Genomic DNA, 24,607 nt, shown 5'->3' on the forward strand with positions numbered 1-24,607 from the left:
TCACATACCTTGCCTGAATCCCTTATCATATCACTGGAGCAATACATTGTGATTCAACTCTGAGTGTGATTTTGCATCTGCACCTCTGATACTTGGCTGCATTTAGTGTTTACAGTAAATACCTGAGCATTGAATTGAAAATATGACTGAATTGAAAGTATTGGAAAATATGACTAAGAAATCCCAAGCATGATGGAGGAGGGGATTGAGATATTCACACTTGCAATCCTATAAATGTTTCTGGAGAAAAGAAATCTTAACCAGAAAATTGTTCCTGAAGTTCCAGTTGTCTGTAGACAATATTTAGAGAGAGGATGATGAAAGGTCATTGACCTGAAACGTTAACTCTGTTTTTTTCTCCACAGATACTGCCTGACCTGACTGTTTTCCAGCATTTTCTGTTTTTATTTTAGAGAGAGGATCCTTTATTGAATACAATTTACAATGTAATGGAGGATTTGAATTTCTAGCAAATATTTTTTTGTAGACCAGATAAAGTGTTGAGAAATAAAACCTTTGAGAAATAATATATTTCATGTTTCCTTATATAAATTAATATTTTTCACATTAACACAGTTCTAAATGGAAAAGTGCTATATTTTTTTCTCTGCAGCTCTCCAATATTTATTAATTAACCAGTGTGTGCTGCATATTAAGATTCACATAAAGCATTATCAGTTATAGAAAAGTTTTACAATTTATGTAACAGTTCAAAATGCTATTTACAATATTGAATATGTAATATATTATGTACAGAGTTCCCAATCAAGTCATACTGAGACTTGTTAGTCCAGAATACTGACTCTCACTTCCTCTTAGAGTAATGTAATGTGGTAAGTGTTTTCATTCACAGTCAGTACATATGCCTTTTGTAACATATACAATATGTTTCATCGTTTCAGGATCTCTGGACAATAATTTCTGTGGCAGTTTTTGTGTTTGCTTTTTACTATTACAGTCCCCACCACTTAAAACGTCCACGTTTAAAAGGGGCAGTCGCTTCTATCAGCCAAAAAGCGATAACCGTTAGCCATTTGCATTAACCTCAATTTCAAAGTTGCCGGTTATTGAGTCTTAAGCGCTCCCTTTATTTCGGGTAGAAATAGCTGTGCTTACTCACTAGTTTGCCCCTCCTGGGCTATTTTTTGTTACATTACTCTCTTGTTTTTATTAATGTTTCAGCCACAGGTATCTTTAGCACATGTTGCAGCAAGAATTTCAACTGTCCTCTCTCTGTCGGTACACAATCTCATTTCCTGTGCACTTGTATGTGGAGCAAGCCAGTATGTGTGCCCTGAGTTACAAATTTTTGTCAAAGATATCCACTCCATGGCTCAACGTATTAGTATACGAAACCTACTGTGCCACTGGGATTACAAAAAATATATGGCACTGCAACTGAAATGATTTTTCATTTTATTAACACTACTGCGTTATGCCAGCCAACGCATATAGCAGGCAAATTGCGTCCACATGAACACGCCCGCTATATGCGGTGGGGACTGAATCTACCATGTGTTCTAATTTCTACTGCATTAAAACAAAAATATTCTTTCACGCAGCATACATACAGCCTGTGGAAAAACAATCGAGCTAGAATAGTATAGCATAGCAAAGCCATTCGAAGCGGAGGAGAGATTCTAAGGGTGTGAATTTCTGCAGCGGATCTCCCGCTCGTCCACTCAAATTTTGGTGGGAGAGCCGCAGAAGAATGTTTAGGTCGCTTCTCTGGGGTTTTTGCGGCTCTTCCTCTGACGTTACAGTGGGCAAGCGGGAGAACCCCGTGGAAATCCACTTCCAATAAATTGAACTGCTAACTGTATCAGCACAGGATGTAGCCTCTTTATATAGAAGTTTACAACATGGAAACAGGCCCTTCGGCCCAACATGTCCATGTCGCCCAGTTTATACCACTAAGCTAGTCCCAATTGCCTGCACTTGGCCCATATCCCTCTATACCCATCTTACCCATGTAACTGTCCAAATGCTTTTTAAAAGACAAAATTGTACCTGCCTCTACTACTGCCTCTGGCAGCTCGTTCCAGACACTCACCACCCTTTGAGTGAAAAAATTGCCACTCTGGACCCTTTTGTATCTCTCCCCTCTCAGCATCGACCCTGTCAAGTCTGTTAAGAATTTTATACGTTTCAATGAGATCACTTCTCATTCTTCTAAACTCCAGAGAATATAGGCCCATTCTACTCAATCTCTCCTCATAGGACAATCTTCTCATCCCAGAAATCAATCCAATCAACCTTTGTTGCAAGTATATCCTTCCTTAGGTAAGGAAACCAAAACTGTGCACAGTATTCCAGGTGTGATCTCACCAGAGTCCGATATAATTGTAGCAAGACTTCCTTACTCCAACCCCCTTGCAATAAAGGCTAACATACCATTTGCCTTCCTAATTTCTTGCTGTACCTGCACGTTAACTTTCAGGTAACTAGATTTGAATAAAATACCTTAGAATCATAGAAGTTTACAACATGGAAACAGGCCCTTCGGCCCAACATGTCCATGTCGCCCAGTTTATACCACTAAGCTAGTCCCAATTGCCTGCACTTGGCCCATATCCCTCTATACCCATCTTACCCATGTAACTGTCCAAATGCTTTTTAAAAGACAAAATTGTACCCGCCTCTACTACTGCCTCTGGCAGCTCGTTCCAGAGCTAATTTTATAACTTAGAGGTGTGTAAAGAGGATAGAGATAAATATGTTAGTTCCATCTTTCCCTGCCCGATGAAGGCGTCTTAAAGCAATGGAGGATCAGAGGTTGAATAGCAAAATGATGAACTGGAAGAATTAAAGGGAAGGTTAGAAAGCATTTTTTTTTACACAAAGGATGGTGAGAATGTGGAATTCTCTGCCACAAACTGTTGCTTAAGACGACTGCATAAACGTAATGAAAAGGAAATTGACTAGTTGCTCAAGAAGAGGAATGACAAAGGGGACGAGGAGTGAGCAGGAGAATGGGATTAAACTAGATGGCCCGTGAAGAAAAATACCGCCACAGACTTGATGCACTAAATGGTCTGTTTCTGTGTTGTAATATTCTATGATACAAACCACTCCATGGTAAACTGAAAAGATTATGGGCCTGAATTTACTCAGACAAAGACCCAGTATAAGTGAAAGATTGGGTGCGTTGAGAAGAGGAGCCAGCAAGAGTTTCCATTGGGGTCTGGGACAAACAGAACCTCCACCTGACCCATTCAAACTATGTAACCTGGCAAGAAAGCGGGACCAGCCAGACGGCTTCCCCATCAGATTTCCTGCAGCTCCTGCCCCTTTTCTATTCAGTGATTTAGACGCTGGGAAGAAATAATTGTCCAGGTATTGTTGCAGTGGGATTAGGGCCCACCAGGGACATGGTTTGGAAGACCCTGGAACTGATTCTGTCATTTATTTTGATTGGCCTTCTTGTAAAGGGAGCGGTTCACCGTTATCTGCACTTTTTAGGGGGTACTGCCAGCGTTCCCCCATGCGGCTATCGTCACTTCATCTTTCACACGCTGCCCCCTCTAATAGGGACCCAAGTTGTGCCCAAATTGGCATGGTCACCCACCAAAAATATCTAAGTCAGGTGACTCTGCCCTGGCCACAGATACTTCAGCAGAGTCAGCAATGGTGCAAAATTCTTGCTCTGCTGTATTTATGCCGCCACAGCAGGCCCGAGGTTTTTCCTGTAGCTGTATCTTTTAGAATCTTTTCAGTATATAACAATAGCTGGCTTGCAGTATGTTAATCAGATGCTGCGCAGTCTTGAGGTTCAGGTGGTTTGGGAAGTCATTTGAAACCCAAGATTATGTTACATATTTCAAGTCAGTTGTGCTTCAATAAGACACATACATTTAGTCTAGTCTAATCCTCCAGTTCATCATCTTCTCCCGCTGTTGCTGCCTCAAGTGCTGCAAGTGCAGCAGCCACCTCTGGATCTTCCCCCTCTATCCTTAGTTTCACTTCTTCAAGCAAGTTCTTGGTGAATTCTCCGTCATTAGCAGGAGGAGTATTTTCTAGATCTTTGTGCCCATTTATAGTATTAATTTCTTTATCAGAAGATGGGTTGGATAAACTTTTGATTTCATCCATGTCAGTTTCCAGATTGCATTGAGTTACTTCATCATTTTGCATGTGTGACAATTTACCGTTATTTACAACGTCAATTTCATTATTGTCTGTTGTTTTCTCTCCTGCTTGACTGACTGCACAAACTTCTTGTATGGTTTCCGCTTCAGCAGGATGTTGTGTGGATGGTCCATTGAGTGTTTGACAATCACCTTCTGTTTCTAGGTCATGGTGATGTACTAGTTCATCTTTAGATGCATCTTTCAAGTTATTGTTTGAGGACCAGTTATTTGTATTGGTGGCTTGAACTATTTCACCTTGTTGTAGAACTGTGTGTGACCCTTGATGCACTAATTTATTATTCAGTGCGTACATTGCATCATTGTCTGTGTTGTCGTTGACATCTTCCACTGTTTTACCTTGTATACGTGTTATATTCTTTTCTCTTACATTAGTTTCCTTTCCTATTATTTCTACATTTTGTTCTTCCAAGTTTATTATTTTGTCCAAAGTTGAAGCAACGATATTGTTGGTTTTGGCATTCGTGTTGTGGAATGATGTCTCATGTTTAATTTCATTATTTCTATAATTTTTTTCATTTTTCACGCTGTTGGGTGGCACTTCTCTTACACTAGCTGGTCCAAAGATGTACCTGAAACAAACAACAAAAAAACTGTTGCCTTATGTTTGTATTTTTGAAAGGATGAAATATTTGTTGAGCAAGTGTTAAGGGTGGATCATGTGATGGAGTGTGTTATCACACTGCCCTTTCACCTCTGGGAAAAAAAGATGAGATAAAAGTCTCCCTTTGGCTCCGCTGCTCGCTCGGGACAAATCCACCATGTGGTGTGATATGGAATCATAAAGACGAGACAGGTCCCAGGTTCAATCCCTGATTGGTGCTGAGTTAACCAATATTTGTTGGGCAGGGGTATGGGTGAGCTACAATTTGTACTAGAGTGTTGCAGCAGCCTATGGAAATGTATTCCAGCATGAGTTCCTGGCTCCTCAGCAGATAAACTTTAAGGAGGGGGAATGTTGAATAAGGTGGAAATGTATTGATGAGATGTACAAGTGAGGTGGAGTACTTCCCTCCCCAGCAGATAAGCAACAACTTGCATTTATATATTGCTTTAATGTTCAGGGAAATGTCCTAAAGCAATTCAAAGAGGAAGAAAAGACTGGATGGCGAGCCTTTGAGAGAGAGTTGAGAGGTGACTGAAGTTTTGGTTGAAGAGGTGAGTTTTGTGGAGACTTTTAAAGGAGAGGAGAGAGTTTTTTTTGGAGAAAGCTATTTAAGCGACCTCCAAGCCTGCGAGTCCTACCCTGCTGCACTTTCTGGCAGTGGAGCTGAGACCCTGGAATTTCGGGTGATGATGGATAAGGGTTTCATCGGGGGTGAGGATGACATTGAAGAGGTGGGTGATGTTGTGAAGGTGGAAATATGCAATCTTGATGGATAACATATGGGGTTTGAGCTCAATGCTGGGTCAAAAAAGATGCTAATGTTTGTATAGAGTCTGAGAAAGCAGCCAGGAAGGGTATGGAGTCAGTAGCAAAGGAGTGGAGTTTTTGATAGAAGCCAGAAGTTTTTGTCTCATTGTACAGAGTGCAGTTGTGAAATTTGCTTTAATACTTGTTAGCTTCTTCTTCCTTATTGATATGCAGTTTAAACCTGGATTCATTGCACACACAATCACTTTAATTGAGGAAATATTCTGCGGAGAGGTAAAGTCACCATCATTGGCCTGGAATTTCCTCGGAGCTGCTCCCGCTCCACTGCTGTGACATCGCCGGAATGTGGAGGAAACCCTGTTTATCTGCGTAAATGAGGTTTCCGTTGCACGTCCGGCGAATTTATGGTGGTGGAGCGGGAGCAGTTCCGAGGAAATTCTGGGTTGTGTTTTTCATGTGGTCTGTGTATTGCTTATGAATATGGATGTACAGTGCATGTGAATATCTGGAATGCATTCTATCTGTATACAAGGGCAAACTTTGGACTAAAATACCAGGGAGGACGGGTACACTGCAGCTTTTACCCACGTACTTATCTTGCGGCAAATAACCACTCAAATATTTATTAAACTGCTTAACTAATCCACCAAAATATACTGCTTTTAATCTTACTAGTGAAAAATTATGTTGTCTTCATGTTTAGTTATTCAAGAATAACTGTACGTAACACCATCCTGAATATGTTGAGTTCAGAAATTTGTATTTTTCTCACCTTTTTATCATTCTACAGCACCTGCACCCCATCTGAGCAGTTGTCGTCAAATCCTAGGAGGCACAAGCTGTTTAAAAATAAACAGGAACAGGATATGACAACAAGGAATTGAAATGATTAAGCGTAAGTACAATTATGACACATATACAGGCGTTGGTACAAAATGTAACAGGACATGTGGACCACTTAAATTCTGTTAGACATCTTCGAAGAGAAAAGAAGAAATGAATGATCTTAAACCAAAATGGAATGTGTTACAGCTAGGAATGGGCTGTATGCTATTTAGAGAAATGTATCATTTAACAAGCGCCAGGCATGGAAGAGATGAAGAGAATGAAACGACCCAGAGCACGATCTGCTGAACGCAAAGCAGTGGAAGAAATGGGTTGCCTCACATGCATAGAAGAGATCATTTAACAAAGACAACTAAATGAACAAATCAGATGCTGTGGCCTACTACCTCAAGTGGTGAAGTTCTTAACTAACAAAGTCTTGAGTTTGTGACTAAGGGGACATTAAGGTTTTGGAAGAAGAGCAGAGAGATTTAAGAGGGATAACCAGTGAGAGGTAGCTTCTTTAGAGTACAAGGAAATAATTGAGTTCTTGGGGGGGGGGGGGGTTGTTTTTGCTTCTTTGCTTTGATTCTGTAAAATTCCAAGTCTGCCTTCTATTCTATTGTAATGTTTGCTGTAAATTCACAGCTACTCAGTGTTAACATGATAAATATAACACCACCTTTGGAAGGTGTTAGAAACACATCCATCTGTTCACATGATAGGCTGTGCCTTCAGCTCTCTTGGAGAAATACTAAAATAATCAAAAATCATCAGAAAATGAAATTAAAATCCTATTTCAATGTCTATTATCCCTTTTGTTAAACAGTTCTGATGGAGGGCCTCTACTGAAAACATTAACCTGCTTTTCCAGATGCTGTTGCATCTGCTGTCCATTTCCAGCATTTCCTCTTTTTATTGGTTACTGGATAATGATCAGGAGCAGGAACCCTGGCTGCTATTTGTTCTTTCCCAACTGTGGCATCCCAAACTGCTGCCCTGACTGAAATCAGCTAATAACCCTGACTCTGACCCTAGGGCCTGTTGGCTTGTAGGACTTACTACTATACCAGGAAGTGCCTTTACCCACTAGGCTATCAAGTGAGCTGAAACCTGCAACACTTACTGAAGAGAGCAATCTACTTTGTGACTGTAAAACAAATTAACTATAATCTGAGAAAATTAAATATTCCAAATATTAGTTAATCCGGATAAATTGTATTTCATTAAAGGAAAATGTTCCTTGGAATACATTAGATAATTATTAGAGTTGCTTTATTGAGTAAAAATATGCCATGCCTCGGCCCTCTCCCGAAACTGGTTACTTTTGCTTGGGTGTGGTTCCATGGATGCCACTAGATCTCTGGTGAGTTTAGAGAGCATATTTTGGCAGTCCACTGAACCATGGGGGGGCATCATAACTAAGTCCAATGTAGTCCTTGTTACAACTGGTCTTAGTGTTCCCTGGAGTAGGAGGGTAAAAATATTAATTGTTTTTCATTCCTAAGTTCAGTTGTGGTGCTCTTACTGCCACCTTAGAGGACTCATCATAAAGCAGGGTTGGAAGGTGGGAAGGTCCTAGTCTACATGGCTCAGTGGCCCACAGGGAGGCATTGAAGTGTTCTGTTTTTTGTTCTTATAGTACGTGGTTTTGAATATAGTTTTAGATGTGGCTGTGAACTGTACATAACAGACACAAAGAATAGACATTAACAAATGGATTATTAATGCCCTGCCTGTTGTTCTTATTCAGAACAAGCCAGGTTTCTTCTGTTTTCCTATTTATTGTTTTATTTGATATTAGCACCACTGGTAGAATGAAGTGAGACAGAGTTGGATATTGGAACTATTAGAATTGGGGATTGCCTAATATGCAATGTCCTAATCCTGAATAAGGCCTTTAAAATGCAGTGCTGTATAGATTATGATGTAAGTAGGTTATTTGAACTTGGATTGTAAGAACATAAATAGTTAGGCATAGGTTAAAAATTAATAACTTTCAAATGAGTCTACAGATTAGAAGAAATGTTTTCTTCATAAAGTGAATACGTGGAACAGACTATCAGCAGATTCAATTGATGCTGTGTTGATGATCTAGATCAGAATGAACTGGATAAATAGTGGAAATGACATTGAAAGTTATGGACTGAGATGCTCAAATAATTGATGGGATAGGATATTTACGCTGGGGCCGAGGAGAGGCAGGAATATCTGTCGAGGGTTAATGTCTGTTCTTTGTGTCTGTTATATACAATTCACACCCACATCTAAAACCATATTCAAAACCATGTACTATAAAGAACAAAAAAACAGAACACTTCAATGCCTCCATGTGGGCCACTGAGCCATGTAGACGAGGACCTTCCCACCTTCCACTCTGCTTTATGATGAGTCCTCTAGGGTAGCAGTAAGGACACCACAACTGAACTTAGGAATGAAAAACAATTAATATTTTTACCCTCCTACCAGGTTTGAATGGTGGAGATGTGGGGAGAGATAGATATTCTGGAGTTTTGCTCAATTACCTTTTGGGATCTAGGAGCATTTATTAAGAGTTTTTCTCTGGAAGATTAAATGTGTTGGGGGAATGAAAGAGACCATGATAGTATATGTTTGTACATGATCTGTCTACTGGAAGGGCTGAATGTTTGATTTGTGCCCCATGCTTTCTTACATTCTTAGCCTAAGTAATTCAGTTTCTAAGATCGTATAAAAACTGGGAGGACATTCCCTTCTGTTAGTGTCAAAAGTAAACCAGAGGTTACAATTTTACTGCACAATAATTAACGTGAAAGATACAATCATTTACAGATTGATTACTTCACAGGGCACAAGAATGCATTAAATAGTTATCGAGATTTCTACTATTGACATATTATTGAAGAAAATTGATAAACGTATAGCAAGATATTACAATGTATTTATCAATGCAAGCAAATACAGGTCTCTACCAATGTTCATTATACCTTCATCAGGATTTCGAGATCCATGCCATTTGTTTCAGAGAATTATAGGGGAGGGAGTTGAAGAATTGCCAGCACACAAGAAAGTAGCAGCTTAGATTTTAAGTTTTATTATATAATGTGTATGGCCTGTAGACTAGTGATAGTGACCCATAAACCATTAAAGGCCTTTTCATTATGATATATTAGTGTCACATTAGAACCCACACAGCTGCCAAATGGAATGGGCAGTGATGCAAATGTCAATCATATTTTTTTTATTCATTCATGGGATGTGGGCGTTGCTGGCAAGGCCACCTTTTATTGCCCATCCCTAATTGCCCTAGAGTAGGTGGTGGTGAGCCGCCTTCTTGAACCACTGCAGTCCATGTGGTGAAGGCACTTCCATAGTGCCGTTATGTAGGGAGTTCCAGGATTTTGACCCAGCAACGATGAAGGAACGGCAATATATTTCCAAGTCAGGATGGTGTGTGACTTGGAGGGGAACGTGCAGGTGGTGTTGTTCCCATGCGCCTACTGCCCTTGTCCTTCTAGGTGGTAGAGGTCACAGATTTGGGAGGTGCTGTCAAAGAAGCCTTGGTGAGTTGCTGCAGTGCATCCTGTGGCTGGTACACACTGCAGCCACAGTGCGCCGGTGGTGAAGGGAGTGAATGTCTAGGGTGGTGGATGGGGTGCCAATCAAGTGGGCTGCTTTGTCCTGGATGGTGTTGAACTTCGTGAGTGTTGTTGGAGCTGCACTCATCCAAGCAAGTGGAGAGTATTCCATCACACTCCTGACTTGTGCCTTGTAGATGGTGGAAAGGCTTTGCGGAGTCAGGAGGTGAGCCACTCGCCACAGAATACCCAGCCTCTGACCAGCTCTTGTAGCCACAGTATTTATGTGGCTGGTCCAGTTAAGTTTCTATTCAATGGTGACCCCCCAGGATGTTGATGATGGGGGATTCGGCGATGGTGATACAGTTGAATGTCAAGGGGAGGTGGTTAGACTCTCTCTTGTTGGAGATGGTCATTGTCTGGTACTTGTATGGCGCGAATGTCACTTGCCACTTATCAGACCAAGCCTGGATGTTGTCCAGGTATTGCTGCGTGTGGGCGTGGACTGCTTCATTATCTGAGGGGTTGCGAATGGAAGTTCAACACCATCCAGGACAAAGCAGCCCACTTGATTGGCACCCCATCCACCACCCTAAACATTCACTCCCTTCACCACCGGTGCACTGTGGCTGCAGTGTGTACCATCCACAGGATGCACTGCAGCAACTCACCAAGGCTTTTTCGACAGCACCTCCCAAACCCGTGACCTCTACCACCTAGAAGGACAAGTGCAGCAGGCGCATGGGAACAACACCACCTGCACGCTCCCCTCCAAATCACATACCATCCCGACTTGGAAACATATCGCCATTCCTTCATCGTTGCTGGGTCAAAATCCTGGAACTCCCTACCTAACAGCACTGTGGGAGAACCTTCACCACACGGACTGCAGCGGTTCAAGAAGGTGACTCACCACTACCTTCTCAAGGGCAATTAGGGATGGGCAATAAATGCTGGCCTTGCCAGCGACGCCCACATCCCATGAACAAAGTACAAAAGGGTGTATGTTATTTTGAACATTTATAAAACACTGGTTCGGCCACAATTGGAGTATTGTGTCCAATTCTGGGCACCGCATTTTAGGAAGGATATGACATCCTTAGAGAGGGTGCAGAAATGACTTACTAGAATGGTTCCAGGGATGAGGGACCTCAGTTATGTGGATAGGCTGGAAAGGCTGGGATTGTTCTCCTTAGAGCAGAGAAGGTTGAGAGGAGATTTGATAGAGGTGTTCAAAATCCTGAATGGTCTAGACAAAGTGAATAAAGAAAAACTGTTCCCACTGGCAGAAGGGTCGTGAACCAGAGAACACAGATTTAAGGTGATTGGCAAAAGAACCAAAGGTGACATGAGGAAAATCTTTTTAACGCAGCGAGTGGTTAGGATCTGGAATGCACCCCCTGAAAGGGTGGTGGAGGCAGGGTCAATTGTGGCTTTCAAAAAGGAATTAGATAGGTACCTGAAGGAGAAAAATTTGCAGGGCTACAGCGAAAGAGCGGGGGAGTGCGACTAGCTGGATTGCTCTTGCAGAGAGCCGGCACAGGCTCGATGTCCCGAATTGCCTCCTTCTGTGCCATAACCATTCTATCATGTGTAGCACAGATAGATGCATTACAGCATTGTGCCTTTGCCTCAATTTCATAACACACCAATACTGCACCACTCCAGTCACACTATGAACTTTCTGAAGTGCGTTTGGTTACGCTGCCCAAAAACATTTCACATTGGACCCTTTCATCCAACAGACAGAGGAGATGTTTGTCCAATTAGTTCAAGCTGGACTTGAACCCAAGTGGCACAGGTGAAAGGTCAGTATCTAACATACACCATCACCAGTCATTGGCAGTAGGTTGTCAGTCCATCATTTTGTAAAGAAAATACAAGGTGAAATAGTGGAGATGAACAAAATCTGTTCCTGGTTGACATCTCTGCCTCTGATTTTTCTTCTTTCTTTTCTTTCTCTTTCTGCTGTCTCTATTTTCTTCCTCTCTTTCCACAGCTTGCCCAACTATTAGATAATGCCATTGCTTATGCCACTGTTCGTCACTATTCTTTTTCCTTTTCTTGCATTCCAGTGAGAGAAAGCAAAAGAATTCTGTTTGCAGCAGAACTGTGCTGCCAGAAACGGCAACCTATTTAAAACCATAGATCCTATGGATTTATAGAACCCTGTCACTTTTGCTATGGATGGTATTCTCTTACCTTGGAGTGAACACTGATACTAGCAACATCTGCCAACCAGTTGGCCAGGAGTGGAGGCAGAGAGACGTGCGTAGCAGGTCTGCAGGTGGGTGAAGTGGTTTGCATATGCATCGCGTGCTGCATTTTGCATATATTTGGTCTATTAACACAGCTTTTTTTATTAGTTGTTTCCAATCAAGATCTTTTAAACAATTCAAGAAAAATTGCAATGCATTAGACTAGAGCCAGGGGAGGGTTAAGTTTTAGGAAGGAAAAAGTCACACATAACTTGGACTTGGAATTCCAATGTGTATATATGGAACAAAGCTGAGCTTGCGAGAGTCATTGTCATGATTTGGGGATTTTATGCTAGCTATCTTCTCAGCTTCATTGTCCCCAGTGGACCTCATGTCTTCTACGATCTGGAGTGTGTCTTAACCTGTCTGGTATCTAGGTAAATGACAGCAAGACCCAAGGATTCGCCATGTGATTGTCTTCTCATCAAAAAGTTGACTGAATACAAACTCTTATCAGACCAAACCTCAGGCTTTGACCAACAAGTAATTTTATTTACATAAAACAGTGAATGAACAGTATGCAGCATTAAACAGTGAATCATACATTCCACTACCCTCCTTAATACAAAAATAATAAAGGCAATACTCACTCACTCTCTCTAAACATACGCCAGTAATTCCCGCAAGGGTTTCCAGAGCCCCCACCATAACTTCAATGGTAGATTGCTGGAAATCCCGGAGAAACACATAAATGGCTGTTTAGACTATTTCTCTAGGGTTTCCCGCCAAAGTTATGGCAGAAGACCAGGGAATCCCCACAGAAATTTCAGCCCGAGGTGCAATAAAATCCTGTAATGAAAGACCCTTAGCCACTGAATTGTCCATTAACAACAGTTTCAGCCAATGACCGTGTCCTCTTTCTCAATGGTTTCAGATGCAGCTATCAATCATGCACTACCCTGAGCTGTGCCTGATTCTTTGATCTATGCTAAGGTGACGTGGGCTCACCTGTCCAGATATGCTCACCCACGGAAATATAATCCTTTGCAGTTATACTGAAGTAAATGGCTGCATTTCCCTTCTCACTGTTAAATGGATCACTAATCTTGGACAATGGAAAGGCTGTTTGCCCCTACATTTGATCTATCGGTCACATATCAGTGACTATCCTACATGCCCAAACAGCCAATCAATCCTCACTGTTTCTGCTAAGGAACACTAACAGCTGCAGCAGGCAGACTGCATAGTGACATGAGGCTGAGGCAGCAGCATGTTATATATATGTTGTACTGCACAGATAGATGCTCTAAAAGACTTCAGCACACTCAGATCTCATATTGCAGTCTCTTAGCAACTGGCAGAGAGAGGAAGAGAAAGAAAGGAGATTTGCTTCACTAGTCTGAGCTGGATTCAAACCCAGCTGCCAGGATAAATGAACAGTGTGTTAACCCACTGCACAACTCGACCCCTGTTCTTTCAAATGCTTGAGGTCATTCTTCTGAGACAGACCGTGCCTCACAATATGATATTCTCAGCTGGAACTAAAACGGACTTCATTTTTAGACACAAAACAATGGCTAGTGTATTTGCAGAAGGAGTATTTTATTATTGAAGTTGAGAGAAAATATTAATAATGTCCTTGGGTGGGAACAGTAGCAGGAAATTGAGGATAATCTAGTTGATTGAAGGATGAGGTCACAAGTCCTCTCCGATAAGCTGTCCTATGTTGTTCCCCAGTGCTGAACGTGCAAGTTTGTAAGAGAAGATAAATTTACGAGATGATAAATACTTTAAACATAAGCCATTTAATCTTTCAAGGAACTAGGAAGAGACTTAGGGTGTGATAGCAAGTCTATTTTACGCTGCAGTGTATTAGAACAGATTCCTGGTACACATTGTACAATGACAGAACAACAGGGTCCTTCATTCCAGTAGGAGAATAGAACATATGGGGCGAGAAATTGGTCTTCGATGGTAGTGCAGAACGAGCGATAGCAAATTGAAGTCAATGGAAAAGAAAATAATGTGGGGTCTAAAACGGGCTGCCAACTTGTTATTGGCGAAGACCAATTTCGCCCCCATGGTCTATTAACATGTTAGACACTGATGGCTCACTAACTATGCTTTAAAACTGATAGATTTTAACTGTGCAGTAAAGACCGTTTGTGCGGACCTACTTTATGTGACCATAAAGTAAACTGACAGAAGTAAACCACTGAGAAAGTTCAAGTATGATCTAAAGATATGTGTCAGCGATGTATTAGAGCACTTTCACACATTACATCTCAGCATCTGCTGGACTCCAGATTCACCGGGCGCAGTAAATTTTCAGCTGAAAATAATGTATTTCTGTAGGTTAGGGCATTAGCAATGCTGGGTGCCAGGAATGCCTGTGGGTCCCTGACATCCACTGTTGTTAGGGCTGTGGTGGCATGGGGGGAGTTCACCAATTTAAAGGCTAGTTTGGCAATGCAGTTGATTGCAGAGTGCAGTTCCTAAACTGGCAGAAGGAACCACCTTATTTTTAAAATCTTGCTGGAATATCGGAGTCCTGCAGATTCACTAATGGTGCAGTGTGGTGCCTCTCCCACTCAGAATAGATGCCCCGATTGCACCAGGCGGCTGCCAAATGAATTCAAATTGGTCTGCCCTCCTGGCATTTCAGACAGGGTGAGAGTCGTGGGGGGCATACACGAGTTCCACTCCACTCTAGATCCACTCTCCCAGGCCTCCCCAGAAATTTCAGGGCCTGTATGTCAATGATGTATTAAAGTGCTTTCAGAAACTACATCTCAGCATCACCTAGATTCCAGACTCACCAGGTACTGTAAAATCTCTGCTGGAAATGCCACAGTGGAGTGTTATTATTATGAACGTATATTGATGTAGTTACTATATGTAGATGTACATGAGAACATAAGAAATAGGAGCAGAGTAGGCAATCCGGCCCCTTGAGCCTGCTCCGCCATTCAACAAGATCATGGCTGATCTTCGACCTCAATGCCATTTTCCTGCACCATCCCCATATCCCTTGATGCCTTTAATATCTAGAAATCCATCAATCTCTGTTTTGAATGTACTGAATGACTGAACCTCCACAGCCCTCTGGGGTAGAGAATTCCAAAGATTCACCACCCTCTGATTGAAGAAATTTCTCCTCATCTCAGTCCTAAATGGCCTACCTCTTATTTTGAGACTGTGACCCCTGGTTCTGGACTCCCCAGCCAGGGGAAACATCCTCCTTGCATCTACCCAGTCAAGCCTGTAAGAATTTTGTATGTTTCAATGAGATCATCTCTCATTCTTCTAAAATTTAGAGAATACACGCCTAGTCCACTCAATATCTCCTCAAACGACAATCCCGCCATCCCAGGAATCAGTCTGGTGAACCTTTGTTGCACTCCCTCGATGCCAAGTATATCTTTTCTAGGGTAAGGAGACCAAAATTGTACACAATACTCCAGGTGTGGTCTCACCAAGGCCCCATATAATTGCAGTAAGACATCTTTACTCCTGCACTCAAATCCTCTTGTAATAAAGGCCAACATACCATTTGCCTTCCTAATTGCCTGCTGCACCTGCATGTTAGCTTTCAGTGACTCATGGACAAGGACACCTAGATCTCTTTGAACATCAACATTTCCCAATCTCTCATCATTTAAAAAATACTCTGCATTTCTGTTTTTCCTACCAAAGTGGATATAACTTCACATTTTTCCACATTATATTCCATCTGCCATGTTCTTGCCCACTCACTTAGCATGTCTGTATCCGCTTGAAGCCTCTTTGCATCCTCCTCACAACTCATATTCCCACCTAGTTTTGTGTTATCAGCATATCCCATCAGTCCACTCTCAATCATCAGCAAATGATGGAAGGTGTCGTCAATGAGGAATGTAGAAGAGCATGCCAGGAGCAGCACCAGGCGTACCTAAAAATGAGGTGCCAACCTGGTGAAGCGACAACTCAGGACTACATGCATGCTAAACAGCAGAAGCAACATGCTATAGACAGAGCTAAGCGATTCCACAACCAACGGATCAGATCAAAGCTCTGCAGTCCTGCCACATCCAGTCGTGAATGGTGGTGGACAATTAAACAACCAACGGGAGGAGGAGGCTCTGCAAACATCCCCATCCTCAATGATGGCGGAGTCCAGCACGCGAGTGCAAAAGACAAGGCTGAAGCGTTTGCAACCATCTTCAGCCAGAAGTGCAGATTGGATGATCCAGCTCGGCCTTCTCCCGAAATCCCCACCATCACAGAAGCCAGTCTTCAGCCAATTCGATTCACTCCACGTGATATCAAGAAATGGCTGAGTGCACTGGATACAGCAATGGCTATGGGCCCCGACAACATCCCAGCTGTAGTGCTGAAGACTTGTGCTCCAGAACTAGCTGCCCCTCTAGCCAAGCTGTTCCAGTACAGCTACAACACTGGCATCTACCCAACAATGTGGAAAATTGCCCAGGTATGTCCTGTCCACAAAAAGCAGGACAAATCCAATCCGGCCAATTACCGCCCTATCAGTCTCCTCTCAATCATCAGCAAAGTAATGGAAGGTGTCGTCGACAGTGCTATCAAGCGGCACTTACTCACCAATAACCTGCTCACCGATGCTCAGTTTGGGTTCCTCCAGGACCACTCAGCTCCAGACCTCATTACAGCCTTGGTCCAAACATGGACAAAAGAGCTGAATTCCAGAGGTGAGGTGAGAGTGACTGCCCTTGACATCAAGGTAGCATTTGACAGAGTGTGGCACCAAAGAGCCCGAGTAAAATTGAAGCCAATGGGAATCAGGGGGAAAACTCTCCAGTGGCTGGAGTCATGCCGAGCACAAAGGAAGATGGTAGTGGTTGTTGGAGGCCAATCATCTCAATCCCTGGGCATTGCTGCAGGAGTTCCTCAGGGCAGTGTCCAAGGCCCAAGCTTCTTCAGCTGCTTCATCAATGACCTTCCCTCCATCATAAGGTCAGAAATGGAGATGTTCGCTGATGATTGCACAGTGTTCAGTTCCATTCGCAACCCCTCAAATAATGAAGCAGTCCGAGCCCGCATGCAGCAAGACCTGGACAACATCCAGGCTTGGGCTCATAAGTGGCAAGTAACATTCGCGCCAGATAAGTGCCAGGCAATGACCATCTCCAAAAGAGAGATTCGAACCACCTCCCCTTGACATTCAACGGCATTACCATCGCCAAATCCCCCACCATCAACATTCTGGGGGTCACCATTGACCAGAAACTTAACTGGACCAGCCGTATAAATACTGTGGCTACGAGAGCAGGTCAGAGGCTGGGTATTCTACGGCGAGTGACTCACCTCCTGACTCCCCAAAGCCTTTCCACCATCTACAAGGCACAAGTCAGGAGTGTGATGGAATACTCTCCACTTGCTTGGATGAGTGCAGCTCCAACAACACTCAAGAAGCTCGACACCATCCAAGATAAAGCAGCCCGCTTGATTGGCACCCCATCCACCACCCTAAACATTCACTCCCTTCACCACCAGCGCACAGTGGCTGCAGTGTGTACCATCCACAGGATGCATTGCAGCAACTCGCCAAGGCTTCTTCGACAGCACCTCCCAAACCCGCGACCTCTACCACCTAGAAGGACAAGAGCAGCAGGCACATGGGAACACCACCACCTGTACGTTCCTCTCCAAGTCACACACCATCCCGACTTGGAAATATATCGCCGTTCCTTCATTGTCGCTGGGTCAAAATCCTGGAACTCCCTTCCTAACAGTACTGTGGGAGAACCTTCACCACACGGACTGCAGCCATTCAAGAAGGCGGCTCACCACCACCTTCTGAAGGGCAATTAGGGATGGGCAATAAATGCTGGCCTCGCCAGCGACGCCCACATCCCATGAATGAATAAAAATAAAATCTATTGAATTTAAATTTAAAGTAAATCAAACTGGTTCGCTATTATTTTCCTTTCTTTGCTTCTCAGTTGACGTTAACTTGCATTGACTTGGAGATTAAATTGCATTTAGGTCTGGTTCCTGGAATGATCAGGAACAAACCTGAACTGCATTAGATGACACTGTGGCAATTTCTCCGGTGATTTTCAGTAGAATAGTTTCCATCTCAAAGGTGTAATGAAAAATGTCATATGGGGGTTAATGCAATCCTAGTCCTTTTTAATATATTGATGAATATCAACATTCATCATTGATAAAGGAATAGTTGTCATTAAGAATCATAGAAGTTTACAGCACTGCAGGGGGCCTCTTCTGGCTCTCTGAAAGAGCCAGAACTTAGTCAAATTCCCCTATCCTTTTCCAATCTTTTCTCTAGTCTCTTCTCATAACAAAAGCCTCTAATTCCTCGTCTCGTCTTACTAAATCACTTCTGTACTCCATGGCCTTAACACCTCCTTAAAATAGGGCAGCCAAAACTGGACACAACAGGGTATAATTTCTGAACCCTTGCCCGTGGTAAAGTACCTCACATGTATGTCGGAAAATCACAGGCAACATGCAAGGGCAAGAACTCAGAAAATCTGCCCTCATACTCTAACTGCAACCTAACCAATGATTTGTATAAGTATAGCCCCTATTTATAAACCTAGGATCACAACATATACACTTTTTTTTACAGCTTTATCAACTTACCCTCCCACTTCTTAAAATTTGTGTTTCTGAACCTTTAAGTCTCTGTTCCTTTATTGCTTTTGAAGTTTTACCAGTTAATGAATATTTGTCCTCCTTATTCTTCCTCTCAAAATGTATTACCTCACACGTCTCCTCATTAAATTTCATTTTGACATCTCTGTCCAATCTACTTATCTGTCTACGTCTTCCTGAAGTCATTTACAGTCCTCTTCACAGTTAATCACACACCCTAGTTTTGTATCATCTGCAAATATTGATAGTGTCTCCCATACCCTAGTGTGAATCATTTGTGAAGATTGAGAAGAGCAATGGTCCCAATACTGATCCCTGGGGGTCATCACTGTTTACATCCCTCCAGACCAAAAATCATCCATTAACCACTAGCCTGTGTTTTATCCTTTAGTCAACTTTGTATCCATGCTGCCACATTACCTTTAATATTATGTGCCTTCATTTTAACAACAAGCCACTTCTGCAGATCCTTATCAAACCCCTTTTGAAAATCCTTACACACAACATCCACTGTATTTCCTTCATCGGTGTACACCGTGCTTCCTCAAAGAACTCCATTAAGTTTGTCAGACATGATTTACCATTTACAAATCTTTGTTGGCTGTCCTTAATTAACTGATGTCTTTCTAAAAGGCTACTAATTTTATCCTGTATTATTGCTTCTAGAAGTTTACCCACTACAGATGTTTGGTTTTACTGGTTTATAAGATATAAGAACATAAGAAATAGGAGCAGGAGTAGGCCAGTCGGCCCCTCGAGCCTGCTCCGCCATTCAATAAGATCATGGCTGATCTGATCCTAACCTCAAATCTAAATTCATGTCCAATTTCCTGCCCACTCCCCGTAACCCCTAATTCCCTTTACTTCTAGGAAACTGTCTATTTCTATTTTAAATGTATTTAATGATGTAGCTTCCACAGCTTCCTGGGGCAGCAAATTCCACAGACCTACTACCCTCTGACTGAAGAAGTTTCTCCTCATCTCAGTTTTGAAAGAGCAGCCCCTTATTCTAAGATTATGCCCCCTAGTTCTAGTTTCACCCATCCTTGGGAACATCCTTACCGCATCCACCCGATCAAGCCCCTTCACAATCTTATATGTTTCAATAAGATCGCCTCTCATTCTTCTGAACTCCAATGAGTAGAGTCCCAATCTACTCAACCTCTCCTCATATGTCCACCCCCTCATCCCCGGGATTAACCGAGTGAACCTTCTTTGTACTGCCTCGAGAGCAAGTAAGTCTTTTCTTAAGTATGGACACCAGAACTGTATGCAGTATTCCAGGTGCAGTCTCACCAATACCTTATATAACTGCAGCAATACCTCCCTGTTTTTATATTCTATCCCCCTAGCAATAAAAGCCAACATTCTGTTGGCCTTCTTGATCACCTGCTGCACCTGCATACTAACTTTGTGATTTTCTACTTAGTTACCTACTTTATTCCTTTATTCCTTTCTCTCTTCTTGAACACAAGTGTTACATTGGCAGTTCTTCAGTCCTCTGGCATAACTTCCATATCCAAGGATGTTGAAAAGATTGTGGTCAGAGTCTTTTCTGTTTTCTCTCTAACATCCTTCAGCATTCTAAATTCAATGCCATCTGGACTCAATGGGAGGTCATTTTGACTTTGGCTGATAGTGTAAAGCGGGCGATATTGGATCATCTGCCTGTTATACATCTCTCACAGTTTTCAATGGAAAGGAAATTGAGGCGGGCTATATAACGGGCAGCCAATCTGCCATGTGAGTTTATCAACCGGCAGTGAAAGTTAAATTCTACCCCAAACTGTCCTCAGTTACTTCTCAAGCTGAGAAAGTTTGAGCTTGTGTGCAAGCAGTCAGGGATGCTTTCTGTACATGTACTTGTTACATCGAGTTACATTGAAACTATATCATGGAAACAGGCCATTTGGCCCAACTGGTCTATGCCGGCATTTCTGCTCCATACGAGCCTCCTCCCTCCCTACTTCATCTAACTCTATCAGGATACCATAAGAACATAAGAAATAGGAGCAGGAGTAGGCCATATGGTCCCTCGAGCCTGCCTCACCTTTTAATAAGATCATGCTGATCTTTGACCTCAACTCCACTTTCCCGCCCTAGCCCCATATCCCTTGAATCCCTGAGTGTCCAAAAATCTGTTGATCTCAGTCTTGAATTATACTCAATGACTGAGTATCCACAGCCCTCTGGGGCAGAGAATTCCAAAGATTCACAACCCTCTGAGTGAAGAAATTCCTCCTCATCTCTGTCCTAAATGACCGACCCCTTATCTTGAGACTATGACCCCTAGTTCTAGACTCTCCACCCAGGGGAAACAGCCTCTCAGCATTTACCCTGTCAAGCCCTTTAAGAATTTTATATGTTTCAATGAGATCACCTCTCATTCTTCTAAACTCCAAAGAATATAGGCTCATTCTACTCAATCTCTCCTCAAAGGACAACCCTCTCATCCCAGGAATCAATCTAGTGAATCTTCATTGTACCTCCTCTAAAGGCAAGTATACCCTTCTATTCCTTTGTCCCTCATTTGCCTATCTAACTTCCCCTTAAATGCATCCATGTTATTTGCCTCAACTACTCCTTGTGGTAGCGCGTTCCTCATTCTTACCACTCTTTGGGTAAAGAAGTTTCTGCTGAATTTCCTATTGGATTTATTAGCGACTATTTTATATTTATGACCTCTAGTTTTGGACTCCCCCACAAGTGGAAACGTTTTCTCTACATCTACCCTATCAAACCCTATCATTATCTTAAAGACCTCGATCAGGTCACCCCTCAGCCTTCTCTTTTCTAGAGAAAAGAATCCCAGCCTCTTCAGCCTTCCTGATAAGGAAATCCTCTCAGTTCTGGTATCAACCCTGTGAATCTTTTTTTCAGCCTCTCCAATGCTTCTATATCCTTTCTATAACATGGAGACCAGAACTGTACACCATGCTCCAAGTGTGGTCTAACCAAGGTTCTATACAAGTTTAACATAACTTCTTTGCTTTTCAATTCTATCCCTCTAGAAATGAACCCTAGTGCTTGATTTGCCTTTTTTATGGTCTTATTAACCTGCATCGTTACTTTTAGTGATTTGTGTATCTGTACATCTAGGTCCCTTTCCTCCTCTAACCCATTTAGACTCTTATGATCCAAGCAGTATGTGGCCTCCTTATTCTTCCTACCAAAATGCACCACCTCATACTTATCAATATTGAAATTCATTTGCCAATTACACGCCCATTCTGCAAGTTTATTAAGGTCCTCTTGCTTTTTGGCGCATTCTTCCTTTTTTAAAATTCGTTCATGGGATGTGGGTGTTGCTGGCAAGGCCAGCATTTATTGCCCATCCCTAATTGCCCTTGAGAAGGTGGTGATGAGCCGCCTTCTTGAACTGCTGCAGTTCGTGTGGTGAAGGTTCTCCCACAATGCTATTAGATAGGGAGTTCCAGGATTTTGACCCAGTGACGATGAAGGAACGGCGATACATTTCCTAGTATTAAGTACACCCCCCAATTTGGTGTCATCCGCAAATTTTGAAATTGTATTTCTGATTCCCGAATCCAAATCATTAATATAAATTGTGAGCAACAGTGGTCCCAGCACCATTCCCTGTGGAACACCACTTCTCACCTTTTGCCAGTCTGAGTAGCTACCCTTAACCCCTACTCTCTGTTTTCTGTTTTGTAGCCAGCCTACTATCTATTCTGCTACCTGTCCCCTGACTTCACATGCTCTGACCTTAGCCATGAGTCTACATATGGTACCTTATCGAAGGCCTTTTAAAAATCCAAATATATTACATCTACTGCATTATCCTTGTCTACTCTTTCTGTACCAGGGGTGTTATCCTCTCAACCAAAACTCTGCTGCCCATTTCTTAATTCGCACCAAGTCCCGTTCTCCCATCACCCCTGTACTCGTTGACCTACATTGGCTCTCGGTCTGGAAATACCTCGATTTTAAAATTCTCATCCTTGTTTTCAAATCCCTCCATGAACTCACCCCTCCCTATCTCTATAACCTCCTCCAGCCCTATAACCCACAGAGATCTCTGCTCTCCTTCGATTCTTGCCTCTTGCGCATCTTCGATTTTAATCGTTCTACCATTGGCGGCCGTGCCTTCAGCTGTGTAGGCCCTAAGCTCTGGAATTCCCTCCCTAAACATCTCCGCCTTTCTGCCACTCTCTCCTCCTATAAGATGCTCCTTAAAACCTATCTCTTTCACCAAGCTTCTGGTCACCTTTTCTAATATCTCCTTTTGTGGCTCGGTGTCAAATTTTGTTTGATAACGCTCCTGTGAACCACCTTGGGACGTTTTACTATGTTAAAACCGCAATATAAACACAAGCTATTGTTGTTGTAAGTTTGATAAGTTTATCAATTATCTCCCCCTTTCTATCTTAAATATTTTAATATCTTTTTCAATCTCTTCTTCTAATGTCCTACCCACCTTATTAGTCTCCCTGGTAAACACAGAGGCAAAGTAACTATTTAATATTTCTGCCATTTCGCTGTCGTTACCTGTGAGTTTATCTTGTGCATTCCTTAGTGGCCCTATCCATATTCTGATTTTTCTTTTGTTATTTATGTGTCTGCAGAATATTTTATTTCTTTTTATATTCCTTGATAATTTAATCTTGTAGTTCTTCTTTACTTTCCTAATTGTTTTTTTGACTTCTTTCCTAACCTCTTCATTTCCCTTTTGTCATTCTCTCCTTTATTGTCTATTTACTTAGTGTTTGCCTCTTTCATTAGTTTCAATTTTACCCTTATCTCTTTATTCATCCATGGTGTTTCATCATTGGCTAGTTTGTTCTTGTTTTTTAGATGAATATATTTCTCCTGAACTCTATTGATCACTGTTTTAAATATTTCCCACTGCAGTTCTATCTCTTTGGGCTCCATTTTAGGAGCGTGTTTCCGGCGGGTTCCCAGCGGGGTGGCCCCGAAAATCCCGATCTCCGGTCACGTGACCGGATCGCGACGAAATCCCGGCCACTTCCGGGTACCGCGCTGACGTGCGGGGCTGCGCGCGCAAGCCCCGCTGGTGGGAATCCCGCAGGCAATTAAAGCCAGCGGGGTTCCACTTGAGAGTACTTAACTTGCTCGTTGTGGTCAGTTAATGAGCTGAAGCAGCTGTCAAAAGACGAAGTGTGGGATTTTAGGTTCAAGGCAGTGAGTTTCCCACACTGGGGGAAACAGTCTCCCTCCAACCAGGCGTGTTGCAGCCAGCAGCCTGTGGCAGGTGCCAAGGTGCGCTCCACGGGGGAGAGCCCTCACCCACGCAGGAGGCCACCGCGTCACATAGGGCAACCCCTGCCCTCCACCACCCCCCGCCAAGCCAGAGGACAGACCGACACGAAACCGCAGCCCCAGTCCGAGGAACCACACACCTACCCTGCACAACCCCTCAGACCAACACCTGCCAGTTGGGTGGTGTGTGGAGACCCTCGGAGGACGAAGAGCATGACCAGCACCAGCAGCCTCGCAGTCCACGCCGTCCGCCTCAGAGACGTGGATCCCCCCAACACGGTGTTGTTGCACGCCCACCTGCACAGCAGGAGGGAGGGCTACCGCAGAGAGAGACGCGTCGCAGAGGACACTACCCTCGCCACAGGGTCCACAGACCGAGGCGCAGCTCCCCGGACCTCTCCGAGCAGCAGTGCACAGGGAGGCGCAGATTCGCTCGACATGTAGTCGTGGAGATCTGCAGCCTCTTTCATGCCGAGCTGCTCCTGGCTGGCCCCAGCACCAACTGCTTACCTGTCGCTGGCAAAGTCACCACTGCCCACCACACCTTCTCCTCCGCATCCTTCCAGGGTGCAGCCGGCTACACCGCCGATGTCTCTCAGTCGTCTGCGCGGACGAGCCCTGCAAATA

At 43.1% G+C, this 24,607-nt stretch overlaps 1 protein-coding gene across 2 annotated transcripts in view; it reads right to left on the reverse strand.

Annotated features, from left to right (window-relative positions):
• Positions 1–449: 449 nt before the first annotated feature.
• The window catches only part of LOC137334846 (uncharacterized), a 34,374-nt gene continuing 10,216 nt past the window's right edge, over positions 450–24,607 (reverse strand). For both annotated transcript variants that reach the window (XM_067999911.1, XM_067999999.1), the window contains exons 2-3: positions 6,296–6,362; positions 450–4,720 (exon numbers count right to left, since the gene is read on the reverse strand). In XM_067999911.1, the coding sequence (XP_067856012.1) occupies positions 3,865–4,720; positions 6,296–6,327 (888 nt within the window). In that variant the 5' untranslated portion in view covers positions 6,328–6,362 and the 3' untranslated portion in view covers positions 450–3,864. The remainder of the gene's footprint in view (positions 4,721–6,295; positions 6,363–24,607) is intronic.

Source organism: Heptranchias perlo, chromosome 1, assembly GCF_035084215.1.
Source record: "Heptranchias perlo isolate sHepPer1 chromosome 1, sHepPer1.hap1, whole genome shotgun sequence".
Lineage (NCBI taxonomy): Eukaryota > Metazoa > Chordata > Chondrichthyes > Hexanchiformes > Hexanchidae > Heptranchias > Heptranchias perlo.